This window comes from Talpa europaea, assembly GCF_964194135.1.
Source record: "Talpa europaea genome assembly, chromosome: 4".
Classification (NCBI taxonomy): domain Eukaryota; kingdom Metazoa; phylum Chordata; class Mammalia; order Eulipotyphla; family Talpidae; genus Talpa; species Talpa europaea.
Genome location: NC_140070.1, coordinates 46,064,885 through 46,088,201, shown reverse-complemented (window position 1 = coordinate 46,088,201; position 23,317 = coordinate 46,064,885). Strand labels below are relative to the sequence as shown.

The following is a 23,317-nucleotide window of genomic DNA, read 5'->3' as shown; positions in this document are numbered from 1 at the left end:
TTTCTCACATTCACACGTAACTCTTTCCACAAAGGGGTTGATCCATACTGTAGAGCCTGTCCCTATTGTAGTTTATGGTTGTAGGAAAGTTCGTTCCTCTTTTATGGTGTACTTTAACTTGTTATTTGCCAATATAATCAGTTTTCATTATCTCTTCTACCCAGCCACCCTTCCCATTACTGGTGACAAAGTCTCCTTTATTTCTCATATTTGCTTTCTGTAGTTTGTGCCTAATAGGTGTCTCCTGAGTGAATGTTGCATGAAGAATGAGTAGAGAGAGGCAAAAACATTTGCAACACCAATAATTCTTTGTGTCTTTGAATATATATATCAGTAGCTAATGTCAGAAGTGACCATTCTCCTGGTTTATGTCTTTCTATTCCTAGAGGTGTGGTTTTCTCAGTTCATTGATTGATTAATTCAGTAAGTGTTAATTGAGCCCTTACTGAGGCATCATTGGACTCGCTTGGGGCCTGTTGTGCCAGGCACTGACTTATGTGCTAGGTGGGAGGAGTGAACAAACAGGTACTTTTCCTATTCTCATTAGGTTTATAATGTTTGTAGATGAGGCCAGTATTAAACAAGAAGTTCCCACTGGAATGTTGGTTCAGAAGGGGAGGATCTTTTTCTGTTAGGCTTACTGCTGTGTCCTCAGCATAGTACCTGGCAAGTAGTAGACAACTAAATAAATATTTTTTGAATGAATAAATAAATGAGTTACACATAAAAACAGAATATGTGCTCTCTGAAGGACAATGACCTTTGCCCAAATTCTAACTTTGACTCTAAAATAATGTTAATATCTCCCTGACTATTCTTACTTGCTTATGAAAGTCAAATGAGGTGATTTATTTAGATTGTTTTTAAACTAGTAAGTGCTAGTAAATGTACATTTTGTCTAATTTTCCACTTCCTGTGATGTAGCTAGATAAAAATTAACTTTACTTGGTGTCAAGGGTAGATCTCCTACAACTCCCTGCTTTTCTCATAATAGTAAACCTGGTTTCAAAGAGGATTGTTCTGAACACTTAATATAGTGCTTCACTTATTATACAGGCCCCCTCCCAAATATCTGTTGAATGAATGAAAAATTGACGTGTTCATACTCATTACATCTTTATATGCCCAGTGTCTTTTCTGAAGTGGTACTGCAGTGCCACCTATTGTTCATGTAATGGAGATCAGCACAATTTTCTAGTGATTAATTTGAGGTTGTACATTTTTTCAACTTGCAGTGATGCAGGCAATGTTTAAGTAGGACTTTCACATTTTTTATATAATTTGAACCTCTCAGAAATCTGGGGAAGCAAATTTTCTTAGTCCCTTTTTAAGTAAGTAAACTGAAGTTTTTCCCTCCACCTCTTTGGGGATGGTAATGCTTGTTTTTCCTTCTCATTACTGAATCACGGACTTTTAACAACTTTGATTTCTAGACTGATATTTGAGAACTGCAAAAACAGATACCCCATGGTTCCTTTATAATCTAAGGATTGGGAAAACATAATGTTAGTAATAAAAATAATTAGTAATAATAATTTGTGAATATATGTTTGAATGCCAGGCACTGTTCTGAATGCCTTGCCTATATATTTTTCATTTAATCCTTGTAGCAGCCTTGTCAGGAGCTAGTATTATGTTCCTTAAAATCCATGTGGAATTTGAGGCTCCAAAATATTTTGTTTGCCGTAGATCGTACAGCTGATAAAAAGCAGTGCTGGCAGTTTTGATTTCATGGTTTATGTTCTTCATCACTTTACTGTATTTCCCCCCATACCCACTGCTTGTATAAATTCATACAGTTCAGCTCTTGAATAGCAGCTTTTTTTCATTCTGTATTTTTTTTTTAATCATTGGGTTTTGAAAATACAGACCTATTGTGTGGGAAGTGGTCAGTTAAAAGACTTTGAATGTTTAAGAAAGTCAGGAACTCTGATTGGGTTCTGCTAATCCTGCTAAGGGAAACATGGAAGGTTGACATTCTGCTGTGTGATTTCACTCTTCCTGCTGAATTTCTGTACTTCATTTTCTACTGCTGCACATTTATAGGAGTAGAGGCAGTGGGACTGGATTGTGCTCAAGGGTGACGTGGAATAAGGCTGTTGCCTGAAAAGGCAAAAGTACACATTTGTGAGGCATTGATTTGCAGTAATCTCAAATGTAGAGTTAGAAGTTACATGAACCTTCCATCTTCTGGGTCTCCAGTATTATTAAAAGAATATGGTATCATGTTTCAAGTACTAGAGGTTTATGGTAAGTTTCATAAATTCTATAGATAGGATTAGGGAAATTAAAAGAAGCCAAATGTATGTGATTAAACGAACTTGAATCAGATAGGATATGCCTTTCCAAGCTTTAAGCATATCAACACTTTTGATTTGCTTTATTATTTCCTCATCTGCAGGCCACTTGATTTTGGACCATCATGAACAGAATCCTTTCTGAACCTTTTCTTAAAAACAATCTAGTTGAATGGCACTGGCTCTTTTTCTAAGAGATGATCCTTATAATTCCCTAGTATATCATTGTGTGAGATTCAGGACTGCTTTCTGTGACTTCTGAGGACTAGTACTTTCTTTAATGACTTTGATAAAATGAACCTGCTAGATAGTGGAGATAGAAAGTAAAAAGAGTATACATTATAAGGTAGTTTAAAATTTCAATACAGAACATTTGTGATAAAGATTCATGCATTGTTATGATCTCCTTCAAAATTTTAGACTGATTATATAGCTGTGTGCATTTTATATGTATGGAAAAGGAAATTTCTCATTTAAGCTGACTTGCCAGTTATTTTCTCTTAAAAATTGTTTGCAGCATCAGTGCCAGCAGTAGTTCCCAAGGGCTGTCTCAGCCTTCAACACAGACGACTCAGTATCTGAGAGCTGACACACCCAACAATGCAACTCCTATCACCAGTAAGAGTTAATTTAATTCTAAAGATGATTTACCAAAGTTGTATGGTCTATCAGTACTATTCTGTGGCTCATTACTTGGGAGATGTGTGTACTGTTCTATGTACATTGTGCCTAACATGTAATAAATTAACCTTAACCTTCAAATTTTGCTTTCTAGGATATTGAATGAAATAGTCTAAAGTCAGAGTATTAAAAATAAAATTAAAGCTTAATTGCTAGAATTAGATTTGATTTGGGGAGATTTCCATAGATTAACTGTTGAGAGGGCTACCGAATCAACTTTTACAAAGATTCAGAAGGAAGATTTTCAGGTAATTAGAGTAAGCTACTGAGGTGCATGAAAACAGAAGCTTTGGATTTAATGAGTTGTTTGATGTTCTTATGGACCATGGTAAGACTTTTACATTGTTTTCTACCATAATAGGAAGCTAGCTGCCATGAGATTTAAGAGAATGGGATCTGGTTTCCTCTTTTAAAATAGGATTTTATGAAAGTTTTTGCACTGTAATTTGTAGATACTTGGGGAGAAAATACTCTTGGAGTATTATTATGTATATAAATTGTGTATATAATAAATTAGTATATAAATTATGTCTAAAATAATTTGGAATCATTAACCATACAAATAATAATATAATCGTTAGGATAAACAGTGGGTTCACAAGTCCAGTCTTGACTTAGTGATAATCACATTGATTGATTAGGTTCTCATTTAAAAAGTTCTTTTGTTAGGAGACTATATTAGAAAATCTTTTGGAAGAAAAACAGCCAATAAAAAAATTAAATTCTATCAATCAAAGCTTGTTTCATTTGATTGAAAGACAATTGAGATGATAGTATTATTTTTAAGTATTTCTTGTTTTAATTCTGCTTTTTAAGATTTTGTAGTAGATTAAAAAATATTTCTTTAAATTGATTTTCATAAGCAATCCTTTCTGCTCATGTATATACCTTTTTCCTTTTATGATTCTTATACTTATTAATTCCTGTTACTTTAGTCCTGAGGCACTACCTGAACTAGTTGACTACCCTGAGGCTATATTAAGGGTATTTATATTTCTTGGTTTGGCTATGTTGGCTCCTCAGGTTATCCCACCTTGAGGATAGAGAAGAATGACCTGAGAAGTGTCACCCTTTTGGAAGCAAAAGCCAAGGTGAAGGATATAGCAATATCAAGGGAGAGGATAACTCTAAAAGATGTACTCCAAGAAGGTATTGATCTCAAAATCAATTTTTCAGGGAAGATTTAATGTTAGCATTAAAATCTTTCTGTTTCAAATTCTATGAATTCCATCTCACTTTGTGTCTAATGATAGAAAGCACTTGTTAATCTGATTTTCATGTTCTCTTTCTTTAAATCTTTTATTTACCTTAATGCAGCTTTGGTGCATTCTTGATTTTCAAGTATATGAAAGCATATATTTTAGTGTTTGTTATCTTTAAAGTATGTTTTTCTGTTGTAGTTCTTGTTTAAAGATGATCACATCCTGGCAGGCCTCTTTAAAGTATTCTAAATTGTTTTTTATCTGACAGATAGTAAGAGGGGTCTAGCAGAAGAAGTGCATGGGTTTTGGAGTTATACTCAAGTTCCACTCCCATTTTTTACCTATGAGACCTTCGAGAAATCACCTAATGTCTTCCATGTCAGTTTCCTCTTCCATAAATTTGAACTGTATCAACTCTTAAAGTAGTTATGAAGATTAGATGAAATGGTATATATTCAGTGAACTAACACGTAATAGGTGTTTAGTACAAAATAATACCCTTTCCCTTCCTGGCTTGCTCATCTTTGCTTTCCTTTTATTATAAAAATAATAAATAATAAGCTATTTTATAGCTTATTTTTAAATTCATAAAAGAAAACACAGTGGCTAATTAACAATAAAAAAGAGGTCAAATACAACAATAGTTGCATATCATTTTTCATCTGTCAGGTTGGCAAAATTTAAAATGATAGATAACATCCAGGCTGACAGATGGAATGGGGGAACAAGCGCTCTTATACATTGCTGATAGGACTATCAATTATAGTAACCTTTTTGTAAGGTTATACACACACACACACACACACATACACACAGATGTTCTTTTGTATATATTCCCTACATTCATAATGGATTTTAAGTATATGTTTAGGAATGCTTTTTATAAGTGGGAATAGGTACTAGGAAGACAGGGTAGAAGTTGTTACAGTCCTATTCTGGTAGAGAGTGAAAGTGTAAGCAAGGTAAACTTCGGGTATCAAAGGGGTCAAGGTATATAGTTCTGGCTATGTATTAGCTACAGTGTTTGAAAATATTTACTCAGTTCTAAGCAAAGTGTCTTAAATAAAGATTATCCAAAAGTTTTTTCTGCCTCAAGCATCGAAGTTACACTGTTTCGTAGACCTCTGACTCCTACTAGGCAGGCACCAATAACTCTAAGTCATAGAGGGAAAGACATTAGAGCACGCATCTTCATATGCAAGGTATCTGCAGCAAAGTAAAACTGTTTGCAAACATATTTTTTAAAATGTGAAGGAAGGAAAGTAAAAGTTTCTAGTGAGAGAAAGCTGTGATTGATTTTCAATGAACATTGTATTAGAGATTTTTTTTTTTAAGATTTATTTATTTACAAGCACTGGGTACAGTCAGAAGCACAGGAAGGTGAGAGAATTCACCAGAGCCAGAGCAGAGAAAAGAGCAGGGAGCAGAACAGGCAGAAGGACCGAACGAAGTACACTGCTGAGGGGAGCAGCGGGCGACAGCTTGCTTAGTTTAAAAGCAAGTTAGGATTATTTAATAGTCACAAAGAACTTCAACTAGTCATTAAAAGACAAAGATTTTCATTGCCAGGGCTAGAGTCATGTTGTTTATCACATATACCCTTGTTATGCTTAAGTTAGATTGTGCCAGAAAGTTTGGTAGTTATAATTTTATGAAGGTTTTCACATGATCTCATTAAATATTATTTTTTTTTTAGGTACTTTCGGCCGTATTTTCCATGGGATTTTAGTAGATGAAAAAGATCCAAATAAAGAAAAGCAGGCATTTGTAAAAACAGTTAAAGGTAGGGTATTTTCTATACTGTTTCCACAGTGCTACCCTGTCTAATGTGGCATAGATTCTCAGTGTGTGCCAGACCTTTAAATCAGTCCACCTGAGGCTTTTTTAGAAGATTTGGGTTGACCTCATTAGGTATTGGATACAGTCTAATAAATCAAGACATAAACATTTATTAGAAATTACTTAGGCTTTTGGTTAAACTATATCCACTTGACTTTATTGTTGCTGTATCTATTACTATCTTTATCCTAGGCTAAAATTTTTTGGCACTATCTTTTTCTCTCTTAAAAAGCATTGTTGTTAGTATCCCCTCATTGTAGACAAAAACAGTTAGCCCTAGGCTGACATTACTCAAGCAACTGTTTGTCTTCCTTCAACCCCCCCCCCCTTTTTGGCTATTATATTTATTGTTGCAGAAAAATATTTCTTAATGTAGTTTTTCAGGTATATTCATAGTTGGAGTTGCTGGCTGAACAGTTGATTATATTTAAAATTTGTTAGATATTTCCAGATTTTTCTCTTAAAGGTAGTTAATGTTTTCATGAACAGAATACCCATTTTCACATACTGTGCTTTGGGCCACCTATTGAAATGTGATGCCTAATTTTTTCATTTATCGATTTATACATATTTTTCAATTAGAGGTTCCTATCAAAATACACTATAATATTATGTATAGCTTATTCCCTAATGCTAATAAATTATAAGACCTTTTGAAATACTAGACTTTTAATTATTTCTTAACTGATGTCTGTAAAAACTTAAATAATCTTAAGTCTATTATTTGTGCCTTTTAAGAGAAAGAAAAATGTATTTATAGGATGTTAATGTCTAACAGTATCTGCTGTAGGTTGGGATGATAAGATATTAATTTTGGAAAAATATTTAGTGTTTTGAAAGTAGAAATTGAGGGAAAAATTTAATTCACTTTTATGAGTAGGAGGTGACAGTCTTATGAGGTTTATTATAAATTTAGTTTATAGAACTTATGTTTCTAAATTTACTGAAAGGAATTCTTGCAAAGTATGAAGGGTTTATCTTTATTATTTCTAAAAACTTGAGTTATATCAATCCAGCAAAAAAAATCTTTGGAATTTGATTGCTTTGAATTTAGCAAAATTGCTTGTTGAAGAATGCTGCAGAAACGCACAGCCCTTTTATTTTTTCTGAAGAAATGATTTAACTTTTTATATTTTTCATTATTTTTTTCACTTACTTCTTCTAGCCTCCAAAATACTTCCAAAGGTTAATATTTAAGTTAACTCTGACTAGGTTTTCTAACTAGCTTTAATGAATATTTTACACTTTTATTCTTATAAATGTAATAACTACTGCCTCTTGTTACACTCCTTTTTTCAAAAGAAACATTACCTGCTCCTGTTTCTTTTAGGATTCATAAATATTTGTAAATATTCTATGGACAATTTAGAGCTATGCTTTTATTAATTAGTTCTGAATAAATATTGAATTAACTAGAGGTTTCTGTACAGAGTAGGGTGATGTAAGGTTGGATGGGGGAGAAATGGAAATAGAAGTGATAAGTAAACACAATGCGGATGCTGGGTTTGTTTTACAAGATAAGCTTTCTTTTTCCATATACACTTGAATTGTAGTCACTTGGTTGTTCCTCTGCCTTACCACATGAGCTAGACGGAAACCAGAAAAAGCACAGCGAGTCCTTAGCCAAGGTATTGTCATGATTTGCATGGGAAACTGAGAGGAAGTGCATTGACCACAGCCCTTACCTCAAAATTGTTAAAAGAGAGAATTCCATGTGATTGGGTATCTCTGAGATTTATTCTTATGGATTTTTTTTTAATTAAAGCTTCATAGAGCTGACAGAATCTCACAAAACTACATGCCTTGTTACATGCTAGACAATTTAGAAGTGTAGTTGAAAATGCAAAAAATTTCTCAAAGATCATTGGCCTTCTGTTTTTAGGCATATGTAGGAAATTAGTTTAGCATCTTCAAAAATTCTTAATTTTGCATAGACTTTATGGATATTCCAGTATATATTTTCAGAGATTGAAGTTAGAATCTGAATTTCACAGCATGAATATTGTGTAATTGAATTCCATAAAATAAATGAATTAGTTTGTTATTGGTATGAAATTCTTCTTTTATACCTGCTAATTTTTTGCAATTTTGGAATAAATTTTTTAATCTTTTTGTTCATTCTTATAATTTTTGAGTATAAATTACTTTATAGTATTCTTTTTAAATGTATATATCTTGAAGATAGACCTCTCAGTATTGAAAAGTAAAAGACTAGGGCTATACTAGGGAAGGAATCCAGGAAAATTGGTTTAGTATCTTACTAAATGGATACTATTTTTTTTTCCCATTTCAGCATTTTCTTATCATTATCATCCATTTCAAGTATCCTTTGTTTATAGAATATGCTTATCATAGATAAGAACTTTAAAAAATTTAGGTGTAAAATGATACATCCTGAAATTATCTTTTGTTCTTCCCGGGTCTCCATGTCAGTTGACAGTAAGATAAACTTTTACTAAGTGGATGCAGACTCTCAACTATTACTGGTTTTTAATCCTTAAAACATCCTACAACCCCCAGTTAGTCCTGGCCATAATTTCATTAAAAATAATTTCTGAATTATTATAAATTAGTCTCATTTACTAAATAATCCTAATTTTTAAGTGTGTTTAGATAGTTTATTCCAACAGATGTTGTTGTGAGGAACCGTTTCCAAAAAAGTATCAAATGTTTGAAGTTCTTGACTTTTTGTCCACCCATTTTTACATTCTTATAAAAGTCTTAACTAAGTGAAACTGCCTCAAAAGGGAACAGTAGCAGGTAGCAGGGCAGGAGTGTTTCCACTAGTTGAACTAGGAAAATGAAATTTGCAATTTCTCAACTGTGACAGCACAACCTTTAATGAGTGAATATGACATGCCATCATTGTGCCAGAATTCTGGATTTTATCACTGGCTCAGCACTTTACTTAGTGGGGCAAGCAGAGGTGTGAATCTTGGCTTTGCCAGTTGTCTTCTTTCTCTTAGCTCATTGATTGTAAGCTTTATAAATTATTACTGTTCTTACTATTGACATACAGATTAGTTATTCTGTGGAAGTGTTTTTAAGGATACACTATACTCTTATTTTGTTCGTGATATCTAAAAATTATTAAAAAAAACTATTTTCAGGATTTCTTAAATAAAAATACGCTTCATTTAATGCCAATGTTCTTTTTACATAGTGTAGAATATACAATTAAGAGACTGGGCCCTGCAACATGAGCAATCCTTGTAGATTTGTTCAGATATTTGATGGCTTAAAAGTTATTTTGGAGGTTGCAAACTAAAGATATTGATAAATTGTGTTATGTTTTTGTTTTAAAATCATTGGACAAAAGCCAATTTTAGTTTTCTTTTTTTTTTTTTAACTCTGGACCAAAGACCATGAGTTTAAAAGTCAAAAGTAAATTGGGATAATGTTATTAATTTTAGCTATTGCAGAATTACATCTTTCCTAATTATATTTTATTTTTGATTTTAACTGCAGAGAGGTAAGAATGTAAATTCTCACATCTCTGAAAGTATCACCAAAAAAAATTTCTTATGTTCTCTCTATGAGTAAGAAAAAAAAAAATTACCCAAATGTATGTATGAAAATTTTCAGATAAGCTTGTTAAAAAATGTAACTGATCACCAAAACACAGTTTGGCACCTTGCTTCCAAAATTTACCTTGGAGATCATCTTCTGTCATTACTTATAAGACTTAAATTTTAGTTTTTAAAAGTAGCTGCATAGTATTCTGATATGCTAACTCAAATAATTCACTGCTGATGGGAACAATGATGGCTTTGAAGTTTTCTTTTTGTTGTTACTGTGGAACTATATTCCTGATATATACAGATCATCTTTTGTGATATATTGTATATATTGTAGAGAAGTCTTTTAGGATTTATGAAAAAAGTGTTATATGCATTTTAAAATTCTGTGAGATGTGCTTTCCACACCTACCCTATCAATGAGCCTGTTTGCTTACGCTTGCCCAAACTTACAGGTAGGACAGATTTTTGTGTTTTGCAATCTGATAGGGAATATGCATCTTCTAGTTTAATTTCCATTTCTGTACTTGGGAGTAAAGCTGAAAATCATTTTATAGTTTTGTTTATCATTTGTGTTTCTTTTGTCAGCCAACTATTTTTATGCATCCTTTGCCTCTTTAAAATTTTTTTCTTATTGATTTGTGTGAACTATCTAAAAAAGGGAGATTTAAAAAAAGAAATTATACCCCTAAAATCATACAGTGATGTAAATTAACATTACCTCAATAAAAAAATAAAATAAGTAAAAAATGCTTTAAAAATACAAAAGGAAATTAGCCCTTTATATGCCTATGTGTTGCTGATATTTTTCCAGTTTGTTACTACTTTTTCTACTTGTTTGCGAATTCTTAACTTCTAATATTTATGTTGTCAAATTTTTCATTAATAGTTTTTGGCCTTTTCAGTGGTAAGACTGTCTAGTGCAATAAAATTTTAGGCTATACCTATTTAGATTTACCTGTAACTTTCAATAAAAATTTACATTATAGTCTGAAATAATTATTTACTAATAGCAGAAAATATTACCTATAGTACTGCCATTCAAAATACTTTTTTTTTTTTAATATATATATAGACCAAGCTTCTGAAATTCAGGTGACAATGATGCTCACTGAAAGTTGTAAGCTCCGAGGTCTTCATCACAGGTGAGAGAAGAAAACATCTGGCTCTAGGTGATAAGCCTGGTAACATTGTATGCTATTTATTTTAAGAATATTGTGATGTGTTCTAAATTGAAAGATTTTTGGGATAGCTTTTTTCTGAATATAAAAGTGACAAGCATGCTGATTGCACAAAATTCAAAAACAGAGTAAAGTATGAAACAAACTATGTAAGCCCATATCTGGATAATTGTAGCTTAGCTTTCCAGAGGAGTTTATGAATATTTTTGTGCATATTTCCCTTAAAAAATAGGATAATGATACAAAATATTTGTTATGAAAATTTTGAACATATAAAATACCAAAGACAACAATAGTAAACATCAATAAACTTCTAAAGTAGGTGATATTTTGCTTTGTGTGTGTGTATATGTATATCCATAATCTATGTATTAGTATGTGTGGAAGCTTATAAAAGTAAATTGGACATCTTAACACTTTTAATGTAATTCCAACTTGTGTTTTTTTAAAAAATGAGGTTATTTTTCTATATAATCACAAAATCAGTATCTTTAATAAGGTGAACACACTTCTTGATAAAACAATATATCCAGTTTTTCATGTCACTAACCACGAGTTCATGTCTGCATATTAAAAGGCTACATAATAATCATTGAGTGGATGCACCACCCTTTACTTAATTTGTGTCACCATTAGATCATTGTATGATTTAAAAAAAATACTTAAAGTTCTATTTGAAGAGATTTAAAAAAAAAACTTTCTGTTGGTCCTGTTCACAGAACTCAAACAAAAACATACCTTCCCAGCCAAAATGGGCTTAAATATAGTATCACAGTGTGCAGCAATATCAATACTGGGGGATGGTTTCTTTTTAAAGCACTATGTAGAATGAGCTAGTTTATATGCCTACTGAAATTTGTTTAAAAAAAAATAGTAACCATTCCTTTGAAAAGTATTTATGCATTTCTGGGGGATAAAGGAAATAATGCATACAGAAGGCATCATGCATTTAATTTCTATGAACTTTGAGCAGTTTCTCTAGTTCTGCTAAAAATAAGATGACTATGTAGATCTTTATTTTTGAGTGGTGCTTATACTCCGATGCATATTCAAAAGAATTTGAGAACCCAGAAAGAAGGCAGAGTATAAGAAGATAAGTAAAATGGTAAATGAAACTGAGGTTTTTGACATGATTGTAAAAGAGAAAACAAAAAAAGCCAACAATAAGGAGACTACTATTTTTGCTGTGATTAGACATTAAAACAACTCTTAGCTTCTGGACAGCCAAGGCTAAAGCCAAAAGCCGATAAATCTCATTAGAAAGAGAAGAAAAGAAATAGGGTTTCTGAGTCAAAAAAAAAAAAAGGAAAGAAAAGATACAAAGATGTTCCTTGGGGACAGGAAAATTTTTCTAATTTCAAATTCCAAAGCAGATGTCTCAGTAGATTAATTTAAAAAAAAAAAGATTTATTTTTTATTTTATTTATACAAGAATTGGGGTATAGGCCCAGAGGCACAGGAGGGTGAAAGAATTCACCAGAGACAGAGGGGAGAGCAGAACAGGCAGACAACCGAAAGCGCTGCTGAGGAGAGCAGCAGGTGAGACAGGAGAGGTCTGCTGCACCTTGTGGGTGTCTCCCTGGTCAGCCAGGAATCGAACCCGTGCTGCAGTCAGTGGACAGCTTCACAGTACTACACTCAACCCACTGCACCACTGGGGAGGCCCTCATTAGATTAATTTTATACTTGGGAAATTGATCAATATAATGAACAGTGATAATTTTTCTTTTTTTCATTGAAAAACAAAATACCAGAGACCTTTGAAAAAATTAACACAACAATATTGAGACACTGAGGATGTCTCTTTGAAGAGTTAATTTTTTGTTGTTGTTGTTGTTTTTAAAGATTTAAAAACAAGGTACAGGCCAGATGTGCGGGGGAGAGGGGACACAGGGCAGGTGGCGGGTGAGAGGATTCACCAGAGACAGAGCGGGAAACAGAACAGGCAGACTGACAGAATACACTGCTGAGGGGAGCAGTGGGCGAGACAGGAGAGGTCTGCTGCACCAAGTAGGTTTCTGCCCAGCCAGCCGGGATCAAACCAGCGCTGCAGAGGCTGTGGACAGCTTCAAAGTGTGAAGCTCAACCTCCTGCGCCACCAGAGAGGTCTTACATAGTTAGTTTTATGGCTTAAGGAAGTTAACTTCCATTGGCCTAATTCAGTCCAAGAATAGAACTCATTTGCAAAGGAATAGATGAAAAACTTATCCTTTGGACCATATTTTCTAAAGAAAAACAAACATTTTGTCTTCTCTGGGTAACAAAACAAGATTCAGGTAATGATCCATCGGCAATGTCCTTTTTGTTGAGGGAAATGTCAGAAGAATTTAATACTGTAATGTAATGTTAATCCATTATAGAACTGAGGTACTTTAAGGATGCAGGGGAAAATTCCTACACCCTTCTGGGTTCTTTTCTGGCTGGTCAAGCAAACAAACTAATAATTTTTTTTTAAAGATTTATTTATTTATTCATACAAGCACTGGGTACAGTCAGAAGCACGGGTGAGTGAGAGAATTCACCAGAGCCAGAGCAGGGAGCAGAACAGGCAGAGTGACGAAATACACTGCTGAGGGGAGCAGCACATGGCAGGAGAGGTCTGCGCACCATGTGGGACCCTTGCCGGTGGCCGGGGATCGAACCAGCGCTGCAGAGGCTGTGGGCAGCTCCGCAGCCCAGCGCTCAACCACTGCGCCACCAGGGGAGGCCCCAAACAAACTAATATTAGATAAGGAGGAGAGAAAGGCCAAATTTAATTTCATATCTCTGGAGAACTTACATGGTTGTAAATTCTGTAGTGAATTGCACAAACTGAGGGTTTATATCCTAAACCCTGAAGAATGAGATCAGGACCCTGGGGTGTTGAGGAGAGAGGAGATGGGGGGAGCTCACATGACAAGGAAGGGATGACTTAATGTGACAGAATCTTGCCTCTGCATGTTTGCCCTGCCTTAAGATGGGTTTCTCCAATAAAAAAAATTATGGAGATGACCCTAAATCTGCGTTATCTTCATTCTTTAAGGTAATGATCACAGTTTCACTGGAGACCTGCAGGACCTCAATCAGCCTTAGTTGCCATAGACCAAGACAGCATGTTGGAAAAAGCTTACACTGGGCATCTTGGAAAAAGCCTATCTGAACAATTTCTGGGAGACTGATCTTACAGCACCTAGGTATTCTAAGTCCAGTGAAAAGTCTGCACCTCTAAAGCATAGAAATGCATTACAGGGATAAATGTAGACAAAGCCAAGATTTTCCTATAGAGCAGTTTTAGAAACACTTAGGCCAAAGGTATTCTGGCTGAAAATGGTCAAAGCATTTGCAGTATTTCCTCATGTAGCTTTAAACTGTAGGGTTTTTTAACATCCTACCAGTATGAATTAGATGCCCCAGGGTACCCTGAAGTGATGACATGGGATAACATACTGATTTGAGGTTGATACCCATCAGAAAATCTTACAAAAGGTAGTTACAGTTTCGTTACGATTAATTGTTCTTCCTGCCTATAAATTGATAGTAAGACTCCTGGTTTATAATGAGCAAAACACATTGTCAGTATGTAAAAAGTATATAGTTCTTTCCATTCTTTGTAGCACTTATTTCATTCTTAAGGGCACTAAGGCCTACCACATACTATTTCTTGACTCCTGTTTTCTAGACTACTCATAGCTGTGTGTATGCATTTGCTTATTCATTGTAATTCATTAAATACCTACTTTGCACTTGAATTTGCTAGGCATGAGGGATAAAAATAAAATAATGATCTTCAGGGATCACATAGAATTTATCAAGCAAACTAAATATACTCAGAAATAAATGGTAATTGGTTTCAGATTTTATTTTTCTTAACTGTGGTATGTAATTGAGTATGTTTACTTCATATTTAATTTTCCATCATTGAAGTTGTAGAAGTGTTGAAATATTTTAAACCATTTTGAAATCCTTTCTTTTCATTCATTTTTTCACTGCAATTTGTGAGAATAATTTTTACTATCAATTAAAATAACTGCATAAATAAAAGACAGCTATCAACCTCTTAATTTTAGAAGTGCTTCATACACAAGTACTCTTGAGCTATTTCTGCTTGTAGTGTGAACTCTCCATTGGCCCAAGGGGCACTTGTTAGGCTGAATGCCTCACAGCCCTCACTCTGCCAGTCACTGGGTGAGACAGAGTACTGTATGCAGGTCTTCAGTCAGGTCCTCCCAGAACCGTCTTCCTCTACCGTGTTCTCTATAGCACTTGCTTTGCTCTGGTTCAATTTTTTTTCATCTTTTTTATTATAACATTTATCATTTTTTACATTTTTAAGACAATATTTGCTTCCCCCCACCCCCTCAGATTGAGTCCCCATAGAATCTCCTTCCCCAAGGCACCCATGCACCATCACCACAGTCCCCTGTGCTCCTCCCTCCATCCCTCTCACCCCTCTCCCTCCTCCTCCCCTACAATATTTCTCTGTTTTATAATTGTCTGTTTTTGCTTTGTTGTGTTTTGTACTGTTGTTACTACTTTTTTTACACCGATGTCTTATTTGGTTCCCCTATATTCCTGTTATAAGTGAAACCATCTGATATTTTTCTTTTTCCTTCTGGCTTATTTCACTGAGCATAATTTCTTCTAGCTCCATCCCTGTTGCTGCGAATGACATGAGTTTATCTTTTTTGATTGCTGAATAATATTCCACTGTGTATATATACCACATCTTGATCCAGTCATCTATTTTTGGGCATTTGGGTTGTTTCCAGGTTTTACCTATTGTAAATAGTGCTGCAGTAAACATAGGTGTAGAGGTGCTCTTTTGAATCACTGTTTTTGTGTCCTTTGGATAGATCCCTAGGAGTGGAATTGCCGGATCGTATGGTAGCTCCATTGTTAGTAGACTGAGGAGCCTCCAGACAGCTTTCCACAATGGTTGGACCAGTTTGCACTCCCAGCAGCAATGTAGGAGAGTTCTTTTTCACCGCATTCTCACCAACATTTGTTGTTGCTTGTTTTTTTTGATATGTGCCGTTCTTACTGGTGTAAGGTATCTCAGTGTGGCTTTGATTTGCATTTCCCTGATTATAAAGGATGTTGAATTGAACATTTTTTCATATGCCTGTTGGCCATTTGCATTTCCTCTTTGGAGAAATGTCTTTTGAGTTCTTCTGCCCATTTCTTGACTGGATTGTGTATTTTGTTTGTGTTGAGCCGTGTGAGTTCTTTGTATATCTTTGTGATCAGTCCCTTATCAGTTGGATGTAGTGCAAAGATTTTTCCCCAATCAGTGGGGTGTCTCTCTGTTTTGGTTAATGTCTCTTTTGCTGTGCAGAAGCTTTTCAGTTTGATGTAATCCCAGGTGTTTATCTTTGCCTTCATTACCACTGCTTTGGGTGATGAGTCTCTATAGATGTTTTTGAGATGTATGTCTTGTAGTGTTTTGCCTATATTTTCTCCTATATATTTTATGGTTTCAGGTCTTATGTCCAGTTCTTTTATCCATTTTGAGTTGATTTTTGTGCACAGTGAGATTTAGTGGTCTAGTTTCATTTTTTTGCATGTGGAGGTCCAGTTTTCCCAATACATTTATTGAACAAACTGTCCGTGTTCCATTGCATGTTCTTTGCTCCTTTGTCAAAGATTAGTTGTTCATATAAGTGCGACTTTATTTCTGGGCTCTCTGTTTGGTTCCATTGGTCTGTGTGTCTGTTTTTGTTCCAATACCAAACTGTTTTAATTATTATGGCTTTGTAGTATAGCTTGAAGTTTGGAAGTGTGATACCTCCTTTCTCCTTTGTTTTCATCAGTAGGGCTTTAGGTATTTGTGATTCCATATGAATTTTATCAGTATTTGTTTTATTTCTTTGAAGAATGTCATTGGGATTTTTATTGGAATAGCATTGAATCTGAATATTGCTTTTGGGAGGATGGCCATTTTAATAATGTTGATTCTTCCAATCCATGAGCAGGGGATGTCTTTCCATTTCTTTGTGTCTTCAATTTCTTTTAACAGTGTTTTATAATTTTCTTTGTATAGATCTTTCACCTCTTTTGTTTGGTTTCTTCCCAAGTATTTGATTTTTTTGCTTTCAATTATAAAATGGATGGTTTTTTTGATTTCTTCTTCTTCCAACTGACTGTGTATAGGAAGGCTAATGATTTTTGTGTGTTGATTTTGTATCCTGCTACTTTACTGAACTGATTGATTATTTTGAGTAGTTTTTGTGTGGAGTTTTTAGGGTTCTCTATGTATATTATCATATCATCTGCAAATAGTGATAGTTTTACTTTTTCTTTCCCTATCTGGATTCCTTGTATGTCTTTCTCATGTCTTATTGCCCTGGCTAGGGCAATAAGAGCAGTGGTGAGAAAGGACATCCTTGTCTTGTTCCTGATCTTAAAGGAAAGGCCTTCAGCTTTTCATCATTGAGAATAATGTTGGCAGTGGGTTTGTCATATATGGCCTTTATGATGTTGAGGTATGTTCCTTATGTCCCGAGAATTTCAAGGGCCTTCATCATAAATGGATGTTGGACTTTGTCGAATGCTTTCTCAGCATCTATTGATATGATCATATGGTTTTTGTTTTTCTTTTTGTTGATGTGTTGGATTACACTTCTTGATTTTCGTATGTTGAACCATCTTTGTGCCCCTGGGATGAATCCCACTTGATTGTGGTGTTCTATGCCTTTGATGCATTGTTGGATTCTGTTGGCAAGGATTTTGTTGAGGATTTTTGCATCAGTGTTCATCAGGGAGATTGGCCTGTAATTTTCTTTTTTTGTGCTGTCTTTCTTTGGTTTTGGTATTAGTATAATGTTGGCTTTGTAGAACGTATTTGGTAGTATTCCTTCTTTCTCAATTTTTTGAAAGAGTTTCTGTAGGATAGGCACTAATTCACTGCTGAACGTTTGGTAGAATTCATTTGTGAACCATCTGGGCCTGGGCTTTAGTTTTTGGGGAGTGCTTGATTATTGCCTCAATTTCGCTGCTTGTAATTGGTCTGTTTAGTTGTTCTCTTTCTTCTTTGGCCAGCTTTGGATGATTATATCGTTCTAGGAATTTGTCCATCTCTTCTAGGTTGTTAAATTTGTTTCCATATAAGTGTTCATAGTAATCTCTGATTATTCTTTTGATTTCTGCTGAGTCTGTTGTGATTTCTCCTCTTTCATTTATAATCCTGTTTATATGTGTTTTCTCCTGTTTTGTCATTGTGAGCCTGGCTAGAGGTTTGTCTATTTTGTTTATTTTTTCAAAGAACCAGCTTTTGGTTTCATTGATCTTTTGGATTTTTTTTTTTAATTTCTAATTCATTAATTTCTGCTTTGATTTTTATTATTTCCTTTCTTCTACTGGCTTTAGGTTTTTTTGTTGTTCTTTTTCTAACTCTTTGAGATGTGAGATTAGGTTGTTTTTTTGAGTTCTTACTTGTTTGTTGATGTGAGCCTGTATTGTTATATATTTTCCTCTTATTACTGCTTTTGCTGCATCCCATACATTCTGGAAAGTTGTGTCTTCTTTGTCATTGAACTCAAAGTATTTTTTAATTTCTTCTTTGATCCCCTCATAGTCCAGTGGTCTTCCACTAGTGTGAATTTCAATCTCCATGAAGTGGGAGGGTTCCTTGTTTTCTTTTCATGATTTATTTCTAGCTTGACGCCTTTATGATTGGAGAAGATAGTTGGAATGATTTTGATCTTCATGTATCTGTTAATGTTTGTCTTGTGGCCCAGTATGTGATCAATTCTGGAGAATGATCCATGCACACTGAGAAAAATGTATACTCAAATTTTTTTTGGGTGCAGTGTCCTATAAATGTCTGTTAAGTCCATGAGTTCTATGTCTTTATTTAGGGCTCTAGTGTCTTTGTTTATTTTTTGTCTTGTTGATCTGTCCATTGGTGAGAGAGGGGTGTTGAAGTCTCCCACTATATACATATTTTCTTTAATGTCTGTTTTCAGAGCTGATAATAATTGTCTTAATATATTTTGGTGCCCCTTCATTTGGTGAGTATATGTTAATGAGTGTTATATCTTCCTGATGTATTGTCTCCTTGATCATAATGTATTGTCCATTTATGTCTCTTTTTACCTTTTTTAATTTCAAGTCTATTTCATCTGATATAAGTATGGCTGTTCCTGCCTTCTTTTTTGGTCCATTTGCTTGTAGGATTGTTTTCCAACCTTTTACTTTCAGTCTATGTTTATCTTTTGTGGTTAAATGTGTTTCCTGGAGACAGCAGAAGATTGGATTTTGTTTTTTAAGCCAGCCTGCTACTCTGTGTTTTCATTGATGAGTTTAATCCATTTACATTTAGAGTTAATATTGATATATTGGCATCTGTGTTTGCCATTTTGTTTGTCTTTTTTGTGATTTTATTCCTTGCTTTATTCTGTTCTTGTTCATTCCTCTGTTGGTTTTGGCTTTAGGGCTTCTTACAGAATTTTTTGGAGTGGGGGTTTAATTGTAATGAATTTCTGGAGTTTCTGTTTGTCTGAGAAGGTCCATATTTTTTCTTCGTAGAGGAAGGAGAGTTTTGCAGGGTAAAGTAATCTTGGTTGGCATTTGCCGTCTTAAAGTTTGCTGAATATGTTACTCCAGTCTCTTCTTGCCCGTAATGTTTCTTCGGAGAAGTCTAAAGTGAATCTGATTGGTTTTCCCTTATAAGTTATCTGTTTCTTCCCCCTTGCCAGTTTCATTATTTTTTCCTTGTCTTGGACTCTTGCAAGCTTTACTATTAGGTGTCTTGCTGTAGTTTTCTTTTCAATGTGGTAATTGGGAGTTCTTCTCGCTTCTTGTATATCTATATTCCTCTCCTTTTTCATGCTTGGGAAGTTTTCTTCAGTTATCTCTTTAAATAATTTCTCAGTTCCTTTGTCTCTCTCCTCACCTTCTGAATGCCTGTAACTCTTATATTTCCTCTCTTCATGGAGTCTGATAATTGTCTAAGAGTATTCTCCTACTGCTTCATTTGCACTTCTCTCTCCTTTTCTCTTTTGGCTCTTTTTATTTTTGTATCTTCAATAGTACTGATCCGTTCTTCCATTTCATTGATTCTGTTTTCATTGCTTTTCCCAGAGTTCTTTACCTCCTCTAGTAATCTTTTAATCTCCTGCATTTCTTTTCTTTCATTTCTTAAGGTCTCAATTTCATTCTTCAGTTCAGTGATTATTTGTCTCAAATCATTTTTTTCCTTTTCGTTTTCTTCTTTTTAATCATGATAATTATCAGTTCTCTATCTGATAGGCCGAGAAGTTCTTCCATGTCATTGTTGAGCTCTGGTGATTGTATTTCTTTTTGTGGTGTGTCCTCCTGTGGGCTTGCTTGGTTATTTATATTTTTTCTTCTCCCTGTTGTTTGCTTTCTAATTAGTTCTATGCGTTGGGACGTTGTGCCACTGGTGTTGGTGGGCATCTCTTTGGAGTGCTGCTTTAGGGGTGTCGGAAACTTTTACCAGACTGAGACCAGCACTGGTAGGCCAAAACACCAGGATGTTGATGTTGTGTTGCTGGGCACTGTCCCTTACAGTTCCCTCCCTCTGTATTTACTCAGTTCCAAGAGGGAATCAGCTAGTTGGTGATTTTGTTCTGGTCACGAGATGGTGCCAGAGACCCGTACTTGCTGATCTGTGCTTTTTCCCAGTGGTTCTCTGAGTAATGGAGGGAGTGTGGAGGGGAGTTCCTCAACATAGGGGCTCTTATTCATGCTGGGTGCTGTGTCTGTCCCGTGTTCACTGAGTGCTGTGCCCGCACCTGTATGGATTCCATGCCCTGAATTCTGCGCTCTAGGTTTCAGTTCCAGGACTATCAGAAGTCCTGGATCCAAATGCTGGCTGTCACCCTGTGCAGTGCCCGCTGCTATGGCGCGTCCCACACTGAGGATCCTGCGCCTGGCTCTCAGTTCCAGGATGGGGTCTTGCTCCACAACTTATTTACCTCCTTACCCCTGTTTGTGTGGCCAACTCTCTCTCAGAGCCTGAGGGTGTTTTTGGGATCCCTGGTTTCCAACCATCAGGACTTGGTGAATTTTTTTCCTGATCGCTGGGTGGAGCCAGAGATCTTTATTAGTGTCCTTCCAGAACTGTTTTCCCGCCCCCCATGCCACACCCCCCTGTGGGGGGGGGCAGGAAGAGTGGGAGTGAGTGGCATGGAGTGCCTCAACGGCGTGGGGGTGCTGTGTCTGCCCTGTGCCCTACCATCATGGGGATCCCATGTCCTGAATTTCATGACCTGGGTCTCAGTTTCAAAGCCCTCAGATCCAGGATGCGGGCTGTAGCCCAGTTCAGTGTCCGCAGAAATGGCGCCTTTTGCACCCCGCTTCGCTGTCCGGGTGCCTGGTTTCTGATTACTCAGTGAGGGACCTTCACCTCAATGAGAGCTCCCACACTTCTCCCCACAAGCCTAGGTCGCAGGCACGGGGATTTGGGCAGCCTTGAGCCGCGAGCTGCGTATGATTTTCGAGCATGCAACTTTTCTGCACAAGCTTACCTGCTGGCCTTGGGCTATTTGTAGGTCTCTGGGAGTCTTTGTTCTCCTCTAATGGAGCCAGTTCTCTCACCTCCGCAGTGATTCCTGCATGGTTCTTCACAGTTCTAGTTCACAGGGTGCAGTGCCTGAAATGGTTCCTTTCCACTCGCGGTCCTGCTTGATGCGTAGTTTGTTCTTGATGGTTGTTTTAGTTTTTCTTGTTGTTGTTGTTTTCCTCCTTTCTGTTGGTCGGAGAGTGCCGGCTTTGTTGGGGTGGGGGGGGTAGCAGGGTTCTTGGCTTTCCTCCCTTCTAGTCCTCTTTTATGGCAACTTTCTTCTTCAGACAGTTTGCCAGAGTCACCTGTTTATCTCCCATGTCCCAGTTCTCGCAGAGACCTGCCGCTTTTCCTCCCTATTCACTTTTTTTTTATGGGAGGTCTTACTCGCAGTGTTTCCCTGCCGCCATGTTGATTCCGTCTCTGCTCTGGTTCAGTCTTTAAAGAATACAGACCTACCTTCTTATTCTTTCCTTTATAAAATGAACAGAAAGAAGAGCATCCATTTGTAATATGAAATACTATCATGCAGTTTGTTACCTCTTGCAGAGGACTTTTAGTCCTTTGATGATAGAATAAAAGATTTGACCTCACACAATGTTCCTGTACAAAATGCTTCTAACCCTTCTCAGTGAATCCAGCCATGGGAAAAAGAATAGAGAAGTAATTGAGGAGTTGGAGGGAAAGCTAAAGGGGTTGGGCAACTCTCCCATTACCCCTTAAGCCATGGTATGCTCAGTTAATCCTGAGTGCAAACCCGTTGCAATAATTTTAGTGTGTATGGGACTTGTTAGTAGAAGGTGCTGTCCTCTCCCCAAACTTCCTCCTGCTCCTTGGCAGGGAACATCTTGTGATCAGGGGGAGAACACTAGGGTTTAGATGAAGAGTTGATATTTTTTCTCCATGTTCTTGCTGTTGTCTTTGACAAATTACCATACTTCTTGTCATTTACTAGCCCTTTCTTTCTGCATGGGTTTTCTTACCTATAAAGTAGGACTAATCATTACTGCCACTCAGGTTGTAATGCAAACAGAAGCCTTATGAGAGGTTATGTTGTGTAGGCTTAGTGATCTCTGAGCCCTCAATTTCTTAGTTCCGAGGGAGTGCTTTCCCTCGTAGGAACTCCAAGTATAGGGGCATCCACAGCTTTCACTTATGCAGGGTTACTCAGACCAGAATTGTGTTACTGTGGCTTTAAAAGAAATACATACTCATGAGAAAATTTAGGAAATACAGTAAGTAAAAATGATCTGAAGTCCCATTGCTCAAAGACAACAACTCTAACTCTTGATGTATTTCTGTGTAGTATTTTTTTCTCCTCCACATTTGTGATTATCCTGTAAACATATATAAATTTTATATCTTGCTTTCATGTAAAATAAGCTTTTACTCGTATTTCTTAATATCTCTTTGTAATTACTTGTTACATAGTCTATTATTTGGGTGTAGTCTTTGCTTTCCTTTGGACATTCAAGTTGTTTGTAACTTTTTGCTGTTAATATTGCATTAACTATCCTGTTCATATAGCTTTGTTATGTTTGATATTATTTTATTAAACATTCTTTGAAGCAGATGTGCTAGATAGTGGGAACATTATTTGTATGTTTGTCAAGTATTTATTAAAAGCTTATTCTTTGTGACATAGGAAACAAAGCATTGGATGTAAAATAAGAGTCCACAGTAATGTTTCCCTTCTAGGAATTTTCAGTTTAGTGGGCAAGATGATGTAATTATATAAAAAGTAAGATAACATAGGGAAAATTATTTGTGGAAGCCAATGGAGAAGTATTATGTAACCGAGTGAAATGTATACATGCATGCTATAGAAATTAAAAAAGAACAAGATTGCTTACTACAGGCTTGCCTTTATTATGTACATCATAGCTAGCCTTTTATGCTTGGTAGGATCCCATGTTAGAGATTTGGAAACTAACAGCAAAAGAGATGCTCACACAGACAGTAAATGGAAATTTAGGAGTTAGAAATCACAACTAATCCCATGTGCCAGCTAAGGACTTCTTGACTTTTTTTGGCAGTATCAGCTTCTTCAAGGCCTTTTGATCATATTCTTGTCCACATTCTGCATTGGAGCCTT

General features: G+C 35.7%; 1 protein-coding gene across 1 annotated transcript in view; it reads left to right on the top strand.

The window, feature by feature from the left end:
• Positions 1–23,317, top strand: part of RYK (receptor like tyrosine kinase) — a gene marked incomplete at both ends in the record, with an annotated part of 89,646 nt that overhangs the window by 43,440 nt on the left and 22,889 nt on the right. Inside the window, 4 exons of the mRNA XM_084232434.1 lie at positions 2,815–2,915; positions 4,002–4,127; positions 5,877–5,963; positions 10,613–10,682. Coding sequence (XP_084088560.1) covers positions 2,815–2,915; positions 4,002–4,127; positions 5,877–5,963; positions 10,613–10,682 — 384 coding nt within the window. The remainder of the gene's footprint in view (positions 1–2,814; positions 2,916–4,001; positions 4,128–5,876; positions 5,964–10,612; positions 10,683–23,317) is intronic.